Below are 16,159 nucleotides of genomic sequence, written 5' to 3'. Positions count from 1 at the left end.
ATATATGCACTTGAGAAGGGGTATTAAGGGTGAGGGTCAAGAAATTTATGTATGTTGAATAATTATGACAAGAACGCAAAATTAGCAGAAAAAAATGTTCTTGTTGGTACATCTTTGTGGATCACAGAAAGTTCAAGTCATTTTATTTTTTTTTACCTAAAAGTGGAAGATGGCAAAAACATATCCCTCATGTGCCTTTAGAAATAGTCTATGATATGCGTTACGTATTTCAACGTCATATATAAAGATACTGAGAATTAGAATGAGATGATTACCATAAAGGAGAATAATTACAATTTCAGACGTTTGCAGGCTTTGGTTTTTGCCATGGCGTTGTCAATAGATATAAGAAGATGTGGTATGAGTGCCAATGAGACAACTCTCCATCCAAGTCAAAATTTATAAAAGTAAACCATTATAGGTCAAAGTACGGTCTTCAACACGGAGCCTTGGCTCACACCGAACAGCAAGCTATAAAGGGCCCCAAAAATTACTAGTGTAAAACCATTCAAACGGGAAAACCAACGGTCTAATCTATATAAAAAACGAGAAACGAGAAACACTACGAACCACATCAACAAACGACAACTATTGAACATCAGATTCCCGACTCAGTTCTTTTTTGACTTAGGAATCTGAATATCCCTTAAGCATCTTTCGCTCTCTTTTGAAAATCTTCTTATATGCATTTTTGTCACTATACTGGTTTTTAAATATTTTTGAAAATGAGAATATCAAGGTTCCGCCGTTAAATAAAAAAATAAGGAGATAAGTTATGAGTGTCAATGCGACAACTATCCACCCGAGTTCAAATGACGTGGATAAAGCACACTAAAAAATCTTTTTGATAATGACATTCGTTTCGTGCTACAAAGATATAGGTTAGAAAGACCACTACCATTTAACAAACATGAACAAAAATAATAAATCTGTTTGGTAATTACAACAACGAAATCATTTTATGTATGAACACCATTAGATAACCTAACATTGTGCATCTTGAAGAAATACTATATTTATACATATTATATACCTTAAAATTCTTCCTCGGGTATGGCACATTCGGCAAACAAAGGCGTCAGAAGAAAAAGTTAAACGAAAGGAAAAACAATTGCAACAATTAGTAAAAATAAATTAAAATATTGAGTGCTGCGGTCATTTTTCATTTTTGTTATTTACTCAAATCAAAGCGTTGACATGAACCATACCTAAAGTACACGAAAATTCTTACATAAATATTAAGTTCAGAAGACCCCTAATGTAGGCATTCCAAACTTAGTGTCAAGAAGTAGCAAGAAGTCATTACATGTGACTCCAAATAACAACATGGAAATGCGTAACTAATTATTGTTTTTAATTTATCAAAATTTTATCATTGATCTTAGGTATTAAAATAACAAAGACAGGAAGGAAAAAGTGATGGGATTTACTTAAGTAATTACAAAGTAAACAGCGCATTCTATTCCACAGCAGATCAACTTTTATGTGCTTTTACGTCGGAACATTACGTATGAAGTATTCCCGTTTCAAAGATAATGTAATCAGTCCCCCTTCGCAAACAAAGCCCAGCCTCCACTATATAAGAAAGATGGCAAGGGTCGCGGCGGTAAAATATTGGCGTCCGAGTTTCTCCTGACAAGGTAAGAGGAGCGTGTTGCTTAGGCGACTAGGACCACTATGTCACAACATCAAAGATAACTTACAGCGACAATAATTACTTTTATTCTATGTGTTGTATAAAAATTAAATTTGGACTGCAGGATAGCAAATTAATTATTGCAAAAGTTTCACAATTTCAGTAAAAGAAGTTCTATTAAATGAGAATGACATAAATGGTTTTTTTTTTTAATAATTTTCATGACCGAAGAAGGCTTTCGTTTTCGTTTATCAAACATTCTTGGAGAAAAGACGTCGATGTAACAATATTACAAAATATTTTAATTTCACTAAGAAAGGAGCACCTTTTATGTGAAACACTTTTGAAAATGTAAATTATGTTTAACGTTAATTGACGTTTATGCAACCAAGTCCTGCATTTTTAAAAGGAGTGTTAAGCTATTTCATCTTATATTTGCGTTATTCTTTTCATCAGTGCTTTTTATCAAATTGCAGATGAAGTTTTCATTTTTTTCCTTATAATGATTTTTTTAAGAACCTCTATGATCTACGCTTTGGTTATTTTTTATTCCATTTTCATTCTCAAAACCAGCTTATATTCATTAGTCAACTGATGTAAAACCCGGCGTTGGACGTTTGCGCTTTTTGATAGGACATTGGCGATTTTTTAATGTACATTTGCGCTTTAATTTTTAGGACATATGCGCTTTTCAAAAAACGACATTTGCACTTTTTCTATAAAACATTTGCGCTTTATTAACACAATATTTGAACTATCATGGAAAAGTTTTAAAAAATATTTCGCCATCATGCTTGTGGCAGATGAAACCGACAACACTTCAATAGGTCGGATGGACGTAACCATGACTCTTTCTTCAAAGTCAACATGAACAGCAGGTAGTTTAAGACCTCAAATCTCGGTCTTAACAAATTGAAACAAGCTTAGATATACTATGATGTACAATTCTTTTTCTGAATTCATTTCACCCAAAGATTTACCGAACAAAAAACCGTTATTGTTTTATTTCATATTCCGAATAAAAATGAATTTGATGCAGAACTCTATGCCAAAATTTATTGTACATCTAACATTTTACCATATGTATACATGTAAAAGCATATGACGTTGAATAAAGCGTTGAATAGCAATCGTTAACCTTCGCACATGACGTGGTTTAGCGCGGTGAATATCAGTTTTTAGAATTTCTTCAGACTGACGTAAACTATATTGCCCTATAAGTGTAATTTTTTTCGAACATTTTTTCAAGTGAATACTCAGTTTTAATCAAAATCTAATTCATAAAGAAAAACCTACAAAAAAATTCTGATATGGAATCATTAATTTATTTTCATTGTGTTGTCTTTTTTAAATTTATTTAATTTTTTTGTTCATGTCAGAAATTTGGTAGTATCATTTTGCGTCCATTTTACTTCGTTTTTTTTATAATTTTGTGGTTATTTTATTTGCTCATCTTTTGGCAGTTGACAATTTTTGTCACATTTTAAAAGAAATTCTACAAATTCCCTGACAGTTTAACAGTAAGGAAATTTCTTTGCACATTATGATTTTTTTAGTGTTATAGCATGTTTTACTTTGATATCATATTTGTAGCACATCGATGTATACTTAAACATTTCTTTCGTTTGACCTTTTTACGCGCTACTATTTAACTTTAAAATGTAGTAAAGCAGTTATCTATTTTGGTTTTGTTAATTTTTGTACATATTTTGTCATAGTTATAAATGATATTTTTGTATCCAAAATATGTATAAAATGAATGTCCGTCCGTACTTCCGTCCTTCCGTTTGCATATCCCATCTGCAACTTCTCCTTCTATTAAAATATTAGACTGTTCAGTAAAAAGGTTATGTTATGAATCGTTTATTTTATTAACGATCAAATGGTTTTCCATAGCAGAACATGGATTTGTGAATGTCGGGTTATAAATGTGAATTCTGTTTATGGTAAATTTACCTTTGTACCGTTGTAGAGCTTGTGCTAAGTTCAGTTTTCGTTTCTTTTCTCTTTCTTTTTTAATGTTTAAATATGTTCACATACTGTATTGGCGTCTTTATACTATTTCCTATACAAATTGACTGAAATTTTCTTATTCAGCTAAAACTTTAAAAAAAAAAGAAGATAACCAGTAAATGCATTATTTTCAGACTTTATAAGATAATGGTTTGATAGCTTAAATACATCAGGATGATTGATCTTCGGAAGCTGTTAGCAGTTATCTGTATATTAAGTTTGTCTTTCGGGCAAGGTAAGTTTACCATGTTTACCTCTCACTGATAAAAAGTGTTCAATTATCTGTATTTAATCTTTTTTCCTGCGTAAACCGTAAAACATTGTCTACTAAACTGTGAAGAAGTCATCCAATGACACGTGCCTTATTATCAATGACCTTTTTATCATAAAACAAACTTTTTTGTAAACAGGCCTTTTCATATCTCATTGGACAGACGAAAAGTATATGTATCAAAGTGATATCACAGTGTCAATAAATAAACGTCATTCAAAGCTGCAGCATACATTAAAAACAATACTCAAAAGAAGACATACATAGAAGATTGCATGGATGACTGAGGTTGTGTTTCAACAATGTACCAAATAAACGTATAAAAACGAATAGAAAAGACAAGAGAGCTAACAACACTGTTCCTTGTTAAAAGACATACATGTTTATATTTCACATTTCTGAAGTAATGACTAAAATGAATAGAAAAACTTATTTTTCACTACTGAATTTATATAGATTCCTTATGTGTTCAAAAATTAAATACATATAACGTCACAGTACCCAATTTGCACCCATTAAACGAAAAAGCAGCGGAAATCTTATAGCCAAGTTTTCTAACAGATTAAACAACTCGTATCTTTATAATTTGCCATCTATATATTCGAAATTCAACATAGCTAAATATACACAAAACGATCACATTATATATCAATAGATGAAGTAGCTAGTGCGGACTTTGCATGCAATTTGGGTACCCTAACGTTATAAACAATTTCTTAACACATTGTTAAGAAATAATAATAGCAAAAATCATTTAAAACAATAACAAATCACTACAAAATACATAAAAAAACAAACTTGCCGGATACTCCTGATTCCTGAACCAGATTTCATGAATAACATAATAAATTTAAATCATAAAAAAACACAGTCCAAGAATTGATTGATTATTGATTTCTATAGCGTCTAAGGGAAAATACTTCAAGGAAATATTGAGTAACTTTATGACTTTAATGTAATACTTTACATTTTGATAAATAGGTCCTCCTGACAATATAGGAAGAGAGTTTGTTGTATCCTTTATGGAGAATGATCAATATGGCAATGTTTTCCCTCTTGAGTTATATGTAACTACATCAGAGAAACACCCTGTTCATGTACAAATTACATCGCCAAAATGGACACAACCTTCTGTATCAGAATCCGTCACCGTCTCACCTGGACAGGTAGTCAGGGTGAAGGTAAGTGACGAGTTCCGTATGAAGGGAAGTTTGAAATCTTCTAAAGTACTCCTTGTCAAGTCCGATGGTGACATTGCAGTTTACGGAGGAAACAAGGAGGACTATTCTAATGATGTATTCTGTGGTATTCCAACAGATGCATTAGGAAATGAGTATTATGCTATGTGCTACGGACCAGCGTTTCGTAAAACTGAACTTGGAGTAGCAGCCACACAGGACAACACTGTGGTTAAAGTAACGCTTCCCAAGTCTCCAAATATGACAGTCACATACAATTCAAAGACTTATCACGGAGGAGATGTGATTACTGTTAACTTAGACAAATATGAAAACTTCCAGCTACAAAGTGTCGGTGATTTAACGGGTGCACATATTGTGGCCACCCATCCTGTTTCGGCATATAGTGGTAATATCAAAACAAACATTGGTTCAGGGAAATGGCAAGACCATCTGGTAGAACAGCTTACGCCTGTTGATACTTGGGGAAAAAAATTCGTAACAGCTCCAATTCCAAAAAGAACCGTCGGGGACTACTTTCGTATTGTAGCGAGTGAAGACAACACTGTAGTTAATATCGCTGGCATGCCATCAATCACTCTTGCGAAAGCAGGTGACTGGAAGCAAATTACGCTTCCGTCTAGTTCTTACAAGTCAATCAATGCATCAAAGCCTGTATTCATGGCACAGTTTGTTTTAAGTCAACTGAACGCCCAAGAGTCGGCTGATCCGTCCATGATGATTATCCCACCCTATGAATTGTTTAATTCCGGATATACTTTTGCTACACCAGAATACTCACATCCTGAATATTTCAAGTATGAAAATCAAGTTTTGCTGGTAATTGAATCTTCTAAGAAAGACGGATTATTACTAGACGGAAAACCATTACCAAAGGGAACAAAATGGAACCCAATTGAAGGAACAACTCTGGTTGGAACGTATGTTGACATTCCAAAAGGATCACATACAGTTGTTCATAAAGATTCCTACACAATATTTGGGAGCTATCTTTATGGCCATGCCTACCATGAATCCTATGCTTTTCCAACAGGAATGAGATTAGCAAAAATTAACGCGGTAAGACTAAAAACACATTGTGTGCATTTCCTACTTGGTATTGTTTTTCCTCTTTTCCATATGCATATTTTATATAATGTCAGAATCATTTATTTTCTACACCCAGGCATATAAATGGCCTTAGTCAGATTTAGAAAGATATTATTTGGTTTTCTCTTCAAATTGATTTGGTCCCCAAACTTTTTTTGTTCTAACGCCATTGATTAGTCTTATGTAGTCGACATGCGTATGTAGCGTACTAAATCATAGCTTTGTAATCTATGATGACTTATTTCTGATCAGAAAACATATTTGTAGGCATAAAAACACTCAATTTAACTCGCTTAACACTGGCTTGCAAGTTAAGAATTGACCAATCTATAAATATGATGCGTTTTCCATGATGAACAAACAAGATACTACAGAAATCGATTTTTACATTTTGAAAATTTAAAAGAAAACGTACTCTTTTTATATCAAGGGCCCATATTTGTATAATAGTTTTACATTTAGATAAGATGTAATTTCCTTAAAAAACGTATTTTTCGATATATTTTTCAGCCATGTACACCTACGAAATCAATTGACGGTGATGGTTTAGACAATGACTGCGATGGTAAAATAGATGAAGAATTATGTACAACCGATAACAATAAACAAGGCAAGTGTCTTCATAGTGAAAAGTTCTGTTCCTAAAATGTCCTTTAAAATATCGATGTGAATGATTTGAGTCTGTATGGGATTTACAGAATAGAGAATAATGGGGAAAAACGTGCAGAATAAAGGGCTAGAAAAAAAGGAATAGAGACTAATGGACAAATAAAGTAAAGAATAGATAATAATGGGTGCTAAAATATAAAGATTAGAAAACAATGAGGAAATAATAAAAAGAATAGAGAAAAACAGGCTAAAAGAATCAAACAATGCAGAAATAAAGGACCCTCTATCCAGACCCTTAATGATCCTGAAATTATATGTGAAAGGTTATCAGTCAAAGGTGTAATAGTAGATCATCTTGAATTTGAACAGATATTTTACATTTGAGAAGATTTTTTGCCAGAAAATACTGGTTTTACAGTAACTGCTAATATTTCTTTTTTACTATTTTTTTTGTCATACAGATGATGATGGTGATGGAAAATTTGATGAAGATTGTACCGATCCTACTCCAGGTACATTTAATGTATTGAAGTATTTTATTATGAATTAAGGATGAGACATCTCATAACACATCTGAGCATGCCATCCATTTTTTTTATATAAAAAAAAATAACAAATCAAACAATCAATGACAAACTTATTACAATGTATACAATATTTTCGATATGATAAAAAAGAAATTGAAAACGATATAAAGTATCACTGTTAAATTTTAGATTTCATATGCTGCTAGTGGCTCTAACCCATACAAGAGTACCTGCTCATGAGTTTAAAACCCTAATGTTGAGTTTTAAAATGGTGTATGATGCTTCAACTTTTATACTTCCCTTTCTGATATAGCGGTATATTATTACAGAATTCTTAGGATCAAATGGCATTGTACACCTATTTCAATTTTTGATCCAAATGATTAGACTTTAATTGTGTTTTGTGTTTTACTTTTTTGTGTGATTTTGTCTGTTGTTTTTAGAATTATGATTCTGAATACCCCCTTAATAACCCGTTAATTTCTACTTCATTCATTTTAGTTGACGGTCTTTGGGGATCATGGGGTCCATGGTCTGGCTCTTGTTCCGTTACCTGTGGCAAAGGTGTGCTGTTTCGAAACAGGTCATGCGACGATCCAGCACCATTATATAATGGAAAGAACTGTATCGGCAGCGGTCAGGATACTAAGCCTTGTGACACAGGAGTGAATTGTCCACGTAAGTAAACACATGTAACAGACTTTGTAGTATAATGCCATCAGGTTCTATATTTCAAATCGAACAGGCTGCCTATCTGACTGTGTAATAACTTTTGAAGTCTTCCTCTAGTAATTTTATCAAGTAATCTCAACATTTGAATCGTTTTACATCCTACAACAGATGAGTTGTGCATAAATTAGAATACGTGAATTCTTTTATAGTCATGTTGTATTTAAACTTACGTCTTCGATCAAATTGTAAAATTGGCAAAAAAAGTTAGCTTTGGCATTCATAATTCGGCAAATCCTTATTTCTCTGCATTACCACCAATCGTAAATATTTCTTAACAATGAGATTTATGTACTGAATGAACGATTGATCGCTCCCTTTGTAACTTTTCACATAATTAATTAATACAAGTTTTCATTTTTTAAATATTTTTTCTTATTGTTAACCTTAACGAAAATGTCAGATTCAGTATTAAAAAATCGGTCAGGTTCAGTATTGAAAAATCGGTCATATTTTATTGTGGATTTATAACGATCATTTGTATTACAGTTGATCCATCAACAGCATGTAAAAACAACCCACATGAACTGATAGCCAATCCAGTTGACTGTGCACAGTATTACGACTGTAGTCAGAAGAAATCATCCATGGGACAAGACTATCTGAAGGAATGTAAATACCCAGACCTGTTTTCATCGGTGACCAAAAAGTGTCAAGATTTCCAAACGGTTAAGTGTGACAAAAGACCAGAACCACAGGCACCTTGTAAGTATACATTAATGATACGTGTGCCTTTTATAGCGTCCGTTTATAAAGTTCATGACGGGATGTTCTTAGCTTACCTCTAGATAGAAATCATTTTGACTTGTCGTGTCACGTGCTATCTTTGGGAACTGATACGAAGTCTCGTGTTGTACAGTCTTTAAGACTTTTCTTATGGTTTCTAGACTGTTGTTTGTCTGTTTGTCATTTGCCAGATTGCATGTCATTGTTTGCTTCTCATCGATTTATTGTTTTCAATGGTCTCCTTGATACATTCTGCCTCTATTTCCTTATAACTATCGGCCATTTCGTCTTTAGTTTCTACTTTTTCCCAAGAAATCATGTACTAATTGTCGTTCTACCACGTTGTCTGAATCATTTATAAAATCTTTTTTCAAGGTGAATACGTCCAGAACAAATGTAACGGAACTGATCCTACATGCAACTGTCCAAAACGTCTGCCTAGCTGTATAGGGAAAAGGGACGGAGATCAGGAATTTCCCGGTAAAAGAGGAGATCCTGCTTATATTAACTGCTACAAGAATAGAACAATGAACATAACCAAGTGTAAACCTGGCTATTTTTTCGATCCAAGAGGAAAGACATGTAGACCAATGAATGCAGGTATGAAAAACGTGTAGATCAATGAATACAATCCAGTGGCGCGGATCCAGGGGGGGGGGGGGTCCGGGGGTTAGAACTCCCCCTTTTTTTGACGATCAATGCATTTGAATGGGGATATATAGTTGGAACACCCCCTTTATCCTGGGTTAGGAACCCCCCCTTTTATAAATTGCTGGATCCGCCCCCTGTACAGGTATGCCAGACGTGTACACCAATGAATACAAGTATGACAGACATTTAGACGAATGGATACAGGTATACGGTTTTTCCGTTTGAATGGTTTTACATTAGTAATTTTTTGGGCCCTTTATAGCTTGCTGTTCGGTGTGAGCAAATGCTCGGTGTTGAAGGCCGTACCTTGACCTATAATGGTTTACTTTTATAAATTGTAACTTGGGTGGAGATTCACTCTTACCACATCTTCCTTTATCTATGAAAGACGTGTGGACAATTTATTAAGAAATGAAAGACTTGTATGAGTGGGGGGGGGGGGGGGTCGGACCTTTATCGGGACTCCTGGATCGGGTGTTTTTAAGCTCGGGATTTCGGGATTGATCCTTTCGGGATCCGGGAATTCTTTTTTCGAATTTCGGGATGTCGGGATTTAAATTTCTTTAAATTCGGGACCGCGGGATTTCATGTTTTTAAGCCCGGGATTTCGGGATCAGGACCCCTCCTACCCCCCTTGTATGAAAACGGATATGAAATACGAACAAAAAGATGCACGAAACTTGAAATTGTAGATAAATGATCATAGGAATAAAAAAAAAAATATCGAAATCAGACATGAACGACGGACTACTGCTAGTAGATGCAAGAAAAACTTATGGACGAATGAATGCAGGTAATGTGTTGATAAATAACTGAGATGCGAAAGTGTAGTTAATTGCAGAGTAGATAATATACAGTTTTTTATATAAAGCTTTTTTAGAATTTATTGGCTCATTTTAGTCTTAATATGTTTTTTTCAGCGGTTTTGCGTTTTTACTGTAGAACGCATTCAATAGATAAATTACCAGATCTACATAATTGTGCTAAATACCAAGACTGTTCTAAAAATCCCACAGCGTCGGAGTGTACATATCCAGATCTGTTCTCAACTGTCACAGGCAAATGTGAAAATTTCACCACAGTCAATTGTGAAAAACGACAAGAACCTCAAGCTCCATGTAAGTGAATGATTTTTACATTTTTAATTGGCATTAAATCTAGATGGCAGGATTCAAACTTTGTATAACTCAACTTTGACTAGGAAGATCTAAAAAAACCGGGACCATTTCTATCTTGTTACTTTTTAATGGATATACGTATTAACATCGGAGAGAAGTTACTTTTGATTCTGAGTTAAAAAAAAAAAAGTGGGATGTACATCAATGAAACAACCCCGAAAAGACATATCTTTGTTTTATTTTACAGGTGAATATGACCAAAACCTTTGTCCAAGTAGCAACACAACTTGTGAGAAATGTCCGGAAAGGTTACCAAGTTGTATTGGACTACCAGATGGAGATAATCCAATACCTAACCACAAATGGACAAGCCGATATATCACCTGTTACAAAAATAGGACCCTCCTTCCAGTTCACAAATGTCCTGCACCAAAGATTTATCACCCAATTAAAAAAATATGTACAGAGGATATTCAGCCAAGTAAGTAAATCTATCATTCTACTGTTTATTTTAATAACTGCTGAAAAAAGCGTTGCGGTCTGCTATATGATATGCATTCATTTGTGATCACTCCTCTAAGGTAGATCTATAGCCTGTCAACACTGAGGTTGTGAGTTTGAACCCGGCCGCTCGTGGCAGGTGCGTTTCACTCCGATATTTGTCCATAATATTTATTCCAAGGAACTCAATTTAGCATATAAAAAAAGATCCATTGGGAACTTTCCTTGTGTAATATTTTATCCTTTGTGAAGGAAATTTTCTTATAGCATTGGATAAAATGTTATATAAGGAAAGATTCCAATGGAACTTTTGTTATATGCTAAAAGTTCTTTGGAACAAATATTATGGGGGAACTTATATTCTGTCACATTTGAACAAATACCACCCTATTCGATTTTGACGATTGGAAGAGAGAGAAAGCCAATTAGAGATGATAGTTAGCCCTGAATAGTAGCTACTTTATTAGGAATCAGTATCACAAAACTTTACTTGTCAGCAAAGCGTAGAAAATAATGAAAATAAGAAGAATTTGACCTTACTTGACTTTACCTGAGACTACTATAACACATACTTTTGTTTTTTCAACCCGGCTTCGAGGGTACCTTAGCCCTATCTCCGGTGGTGAAGCTACAGAGTGTTCAATAACTTTCCAAGCTCATACTAGTTAGAATTAATTTAACCTTGTGACGTAATATTATAAACCAGTGAACCAAAAAGAAAGAAAAACGAAAACCACTACTATCGAATTATTACTGGAGAATTCGTTACTTTCCCCTCTTTGCAATGGCTCATTATTGAAAGAGAACGGAGTTCGCTGTACAGAATAGCATGACTGCAGTTTGCATTTATAACAGGGCTGCCAAGTCTCACGCATTTCACGCATTTTCATGCTTATTTGGCGGCATTTTTCTTTGATCTATTGTTTTTTTCTCTTTGATCTTTACGATTTTGGCCAAATCTCAAGCGTTTGCATTATTAAAAGTTGGCAGAACCGTTATAATGCTTATTAAAAGATAAGTAAGTAATATTGGTTTACTGTAAATGAGGAAGGTGAAGATAAACATGATGAAATATTCATTCAAAATCTGTCATCAGAAGGTGTTGCTCTTGACCGGGGACATAATATATTTATTCATGTTATTTGACACTGGACAGCTGGATGCAATATATATACATATATATATAAATATGTTTACTCAAGTCAAACTTTATATATATTTGTTTCCTACCTCCACATGTCCAGGCAGAATAAAATGGTAGGAAGGCAAAATGATTTTATTTTTAAAAATATTTTACAATGTGTAGGTGGGTAGTAATGCCCTTTACCATCAGGCGTCAAACTGTCATTTTCGGCTACCGTTAGCGTCAAATTGGTTAAAATGTTACCGTGATTCGTCAAAATATTCTTATCGTGATTTGTCAGAGGTTTCAAATAATTATCGTTACCGTTATTTTGGGAAAAAATTAAACAGGATTCATCAAAACCAGTCGATTTTTTTATTGTCTAAAAGAAAGTGTACATTTTATCGTAATGCACAAAAAATTACCGTAAACGCCATTTAACAAGAATTCATACCGTTATTCGTCATGAAGGTACCCCCATTACGACCCTCATGTAGGCATGCTTCCCCTAAACCTGAGACTACTATAACACATAACTGTGTTATAGTAGTCTCAGCCTAGTAGATATATAACTGCGCTACATAAGCTGTGCTAATGGAGAACAGTGGCAGATCCAGGGGGGGGGGGGGGGGGGGGGGGAGTGTTTCCAGGGGTACCCCCTTTTTTTTTGACGATCAATGCTTTTGAATAGGGACATATGGTTGGAACCCCCCTTTTTAAAATGGCTGGATCCGTCCCTGGAGTACTCCTTTAGTTCAGATGGTAGAGCGGTGTTTGACTGTGCCAGGCGTTTCCTGGTTCAAATCTCTGCTGGTACAGTAATTGATTTTGGAAGGCAAATCATGCTCTATGGTTACAATAGACTAGTATATGGAGGGGAATGGTCTGGATTTTAACAGTGCTTAACACTTGTACATAAAATGTGTAAAGGTAGGATTGGAAATTAAGGGTAAGTAGGAAGGCAGAAAATACAACAATTTTTTTTTGTCTTGCATGTGTTAATATTTTTGCTTTTAATATTCTATAATGAGCTTATCATCTCAACTCTGAATTAAATGGAAAAATACATATACATGTACCTGAAAAATGCTTTTAAGAACCAGTTGTTCAGTATACTTGTAGGTAGCATGCAAAAGAGGAAAAACATTCCATTTTTTTGCATGCTAATAAGTCAGTGTTGCCTCAGTAAAACAGATGGAAATAAATTAAAGTGAAATCGAAATCTACCAAGCTCTGATAAAAATGCTATTATAATCTGTACTTTGTATTTATCCCAAGATTTCAAATCTGGGACCAATATCTATTAGTCCCAGTTCAAATATATAAAGGTATAGGTGAATTAATTTAATTAATGAAATTCAAAGATTATAAAGGCCTGAATTAACAGTAATTTTAGGCAAATATACATTGATTTAAATTTACATTTAATTTAAAGATTATATAATAAAAATGAAATATGCAAAATAAAAGGTTTACAGGCTGAAATTTGCTAATATGTAATGATTACATATATATTGTAGCCTGAATTTTGCAGTAATTTCAGGATTATATAAACTGACATTTAAAGTATTACATGATAACAAAGGCTAATTAGGTTAAATAGTATCCTATCTTACACTACAGACTGAAATAAGACCTCAAGTCAGTCTTACCAGAATGAGCTAAAATCAAAAAGAGATATTAAATATTCTGCTAGAATATATTCAAATGTGTTATTTTTCAGAGGAAGTACCAGATTTTTGTAAAGCAAATCCAACTGCAGTTATACCTAGCCTGACAAACTGTGCAGAGTTTTATAACTGTTCAGATGGAAACAAGGCCCATGAATGTCATTATCCAGACCTCTTCTCCAAGATATCACGTAGATGTGAAAATTTTACTGGTGTACAGTGTAACAATAAGACCGAACCACAAGCTCCCTGTAAGTGGTATTTTTTATATCAATGTGTATTATTACATATTGTAGATATTTTTAATTTTATTAAACTTTTATTACACAGCTTAAATGAAATTCTCCTGCAGAAATAAAAAGGGTCTTTCTGTAACACTTAGGCAAATTTGAGGTAAAGTCCTATAAGGCAAATTTGAGGTAAAGTCCTTTTAGGCAAATTTGAGGTAAAGTCCTATAAGGCAAATTTGAGTTAAAGTCCTATACGGTCATTTGAATCCTGCACACTCACAGACACATTTTATAAGATCTAAGACAAGCAGTCCATCAACATATTTAATAAATGATGCTATATATACAAAATGTATGTTAAAAACAACTTTAATTAAGAATTGAATGCTTCTTTTTATAATTTTATTGGGGTGTTAAAGCGTAAGCGGAAGTGCTTCATTTTAAAAATGTGCGTCTGATCAATGCTTTTACAACCGTATAAAATTGTCAAAAGAAGCATTCAATTCTTATAATATCATATTTAAGCCAAAACCATGAAATGAATTAAATCAATCTTTTTGTTTGTTTTTCAATGCATTATTTTACAGTAACATTGTCACGGATAGCACGTGCAGTCATAGCTGTTGTATTTTATACTGAAATAAAATATGATATTGGAGTGCCTCGTGATTGTTGTCAGCCAATCAACAGATTCTAATCAAACATACATGTCATGTAATTATTCATCCTAGTAACTTTTTCAAGAACGAAAAAAGTTAAAGTGTGCTTTTAGAAAATTGAGCACTTTCATTGTGTAAATTTTTAGGTACAGCTAAATGTATGTATGACTTTTATGTTTTATATAATTCAGGTGAATATAATCAGAACTTGTGTCATGGAAAACCAGGCTGTATATCATGCCCAAAACGATTGCCTAGTTGTGTTGGGAAACCTGACGGAAGTCAACCATTCCCTAGTAAACTGTGGATGGAGGATTATGTCAAATGTTATCAGAATAGGACTATGTTAGTGGTGAAATGTCCTAAAGGACAGTATTTTCATCCTAACGAACAGAAATGTAAAACAAAAGTAGATAAAGGTAAACCACTTCAACTGTTAATTCTGTAACCAGATTATTGGTTATTGATGTAGAAGAAGGGTAAGGTGTATTAACTCATGACACAAAGCTCCTAATATTAAGCAAAGGAAAAGACCTTTTGTAGCTTTTATTCGTCATAAAGTCACAGTGACTTCAAAGCTCTTAGATAGGTCCTGATGGCACCTAGCACTGGTCAGAGTGGGTTGAATTTTCACTGGAATTAGATAATAATACATCAATGCATTGAAGAACAGATAATATAAACCAATTAGGGATTATAATATAACAAATACTGTCATTATTTATCAACAATGTCAACACTGAAGAAACAATTTCGATAGACAAGCAGACGAATATTTGTACACATTAGAGGAAGAAAGTGTTCTACATATTAATTTTCTGTGCACACTGCATATGTTTTCTTTCATCAGGTAGTCTCGAAGTTACATAATTTTGAAAGCCAAAATATAAAACCTTTGAAAGCTTTAAAATTTGAAGGGCCTAAATTGAAAAGCCAAAACCTTCTAAGATCAACACTGCCAGAGGAAGTTTTCACATAATTGTTTTAGTTCAGTTAATTACAAAATTTGTGAAATAGCAATGTGCAAACAGTATAATTTAAATCATGCCAGTACTATAGCATTGGCTACTGGCAGATGGTACCTTCAGGCTGCATTAAAGAACCTGGTAGGGTTTTCTCTGACTCATTAAGATATATTTTGTGTCATGACTATTTTTATGACATGTACAGCATACATTGAAAAAGATAAGCATTTATTGTTTCAAACATACATGTATACTATCCAATGTAACATCACTTTTCTTCACAATTCGGGGTTCTGTTAGGGATGGAAAAAGTGTTTTATTTTATTGTTAACATTTTCATACCTGTAAATGTAACCATTTTTAGCTGCAGTATAAAAACTTTATTACTGTGGTCAATGTCCGAAAATATCAACTTTTTATGTATTCGGCTCAAAACAGTGGAA

At 33.6% G+C, this 16,159-nt stretch overlaps 2 protein-coding genes across 2 annotated transcripts in view; both read left to right on the top strand.

The window, feature by feature from the left end:
* The first annotated feature begins 4,942 nt into the window (after nt 1-4,942).
* Nucleotides 4,943-7,367, top strand: LOC127702864 (IgGFc-binding protein-like). Its single transcript, XM_052207167.1, has 3 exons — nt 4,943-5,707; nt 6,719-6,818; nt 7,279-7,367. The coding sequence occupies exons 1-3, from the start codon at nt 4,943-4,945 to the stop codon at nt 7,365-7,367; spliced, it is 954 nt and encodes a 317-aa protein (XP_052063127.1).
* A 2,866-nt stretch (nt 7,368-10,233) lies between these two features.
* LOC127702863 (uncharacterized) overlaps nt 10,234-16,159 on the top strand; it is a 98,230-nt gene continuing 92,304 nt past the window's right edge. Inside the window, exons 1-3 of the mRNA XM_052207166.1 lie at nt 10,234-10,243; nt 13,916-14,113; nt 14,943-15,170. Of these exons, the coding sequence (XP_052063126.1) occupies nt 10,234-10,243; nt 13,916-14,113; nt 14,943-15,170 (436 nt within the window). The remainder of the gene's footprint in view (nt 10,244-13,915; nt 14,114-14,942; nt 15,171-16,159) is intronic.

The sequence above is a fragment of the Mytilus californianus genome, unplaced genomic scaffold (assembly GCF_021869535.1).
Source record: "Mytilus californianus isolate M0D057914Y unplaced genomic scaffold, xbMytCali1.0.p SCAF_5, whole genome shotgun sequence".
Taxonomy (NCBI): Eukaryota; Metazoa; Mollusca; class Bivalvia; order Mytilida; family Mytilidae; genus Mytilus; species Mytilus californianus.
Note: the sequence above shows the minus strand (reverse complement) of the source record. Positions and strands in the feature narration are given on the sequence as shown.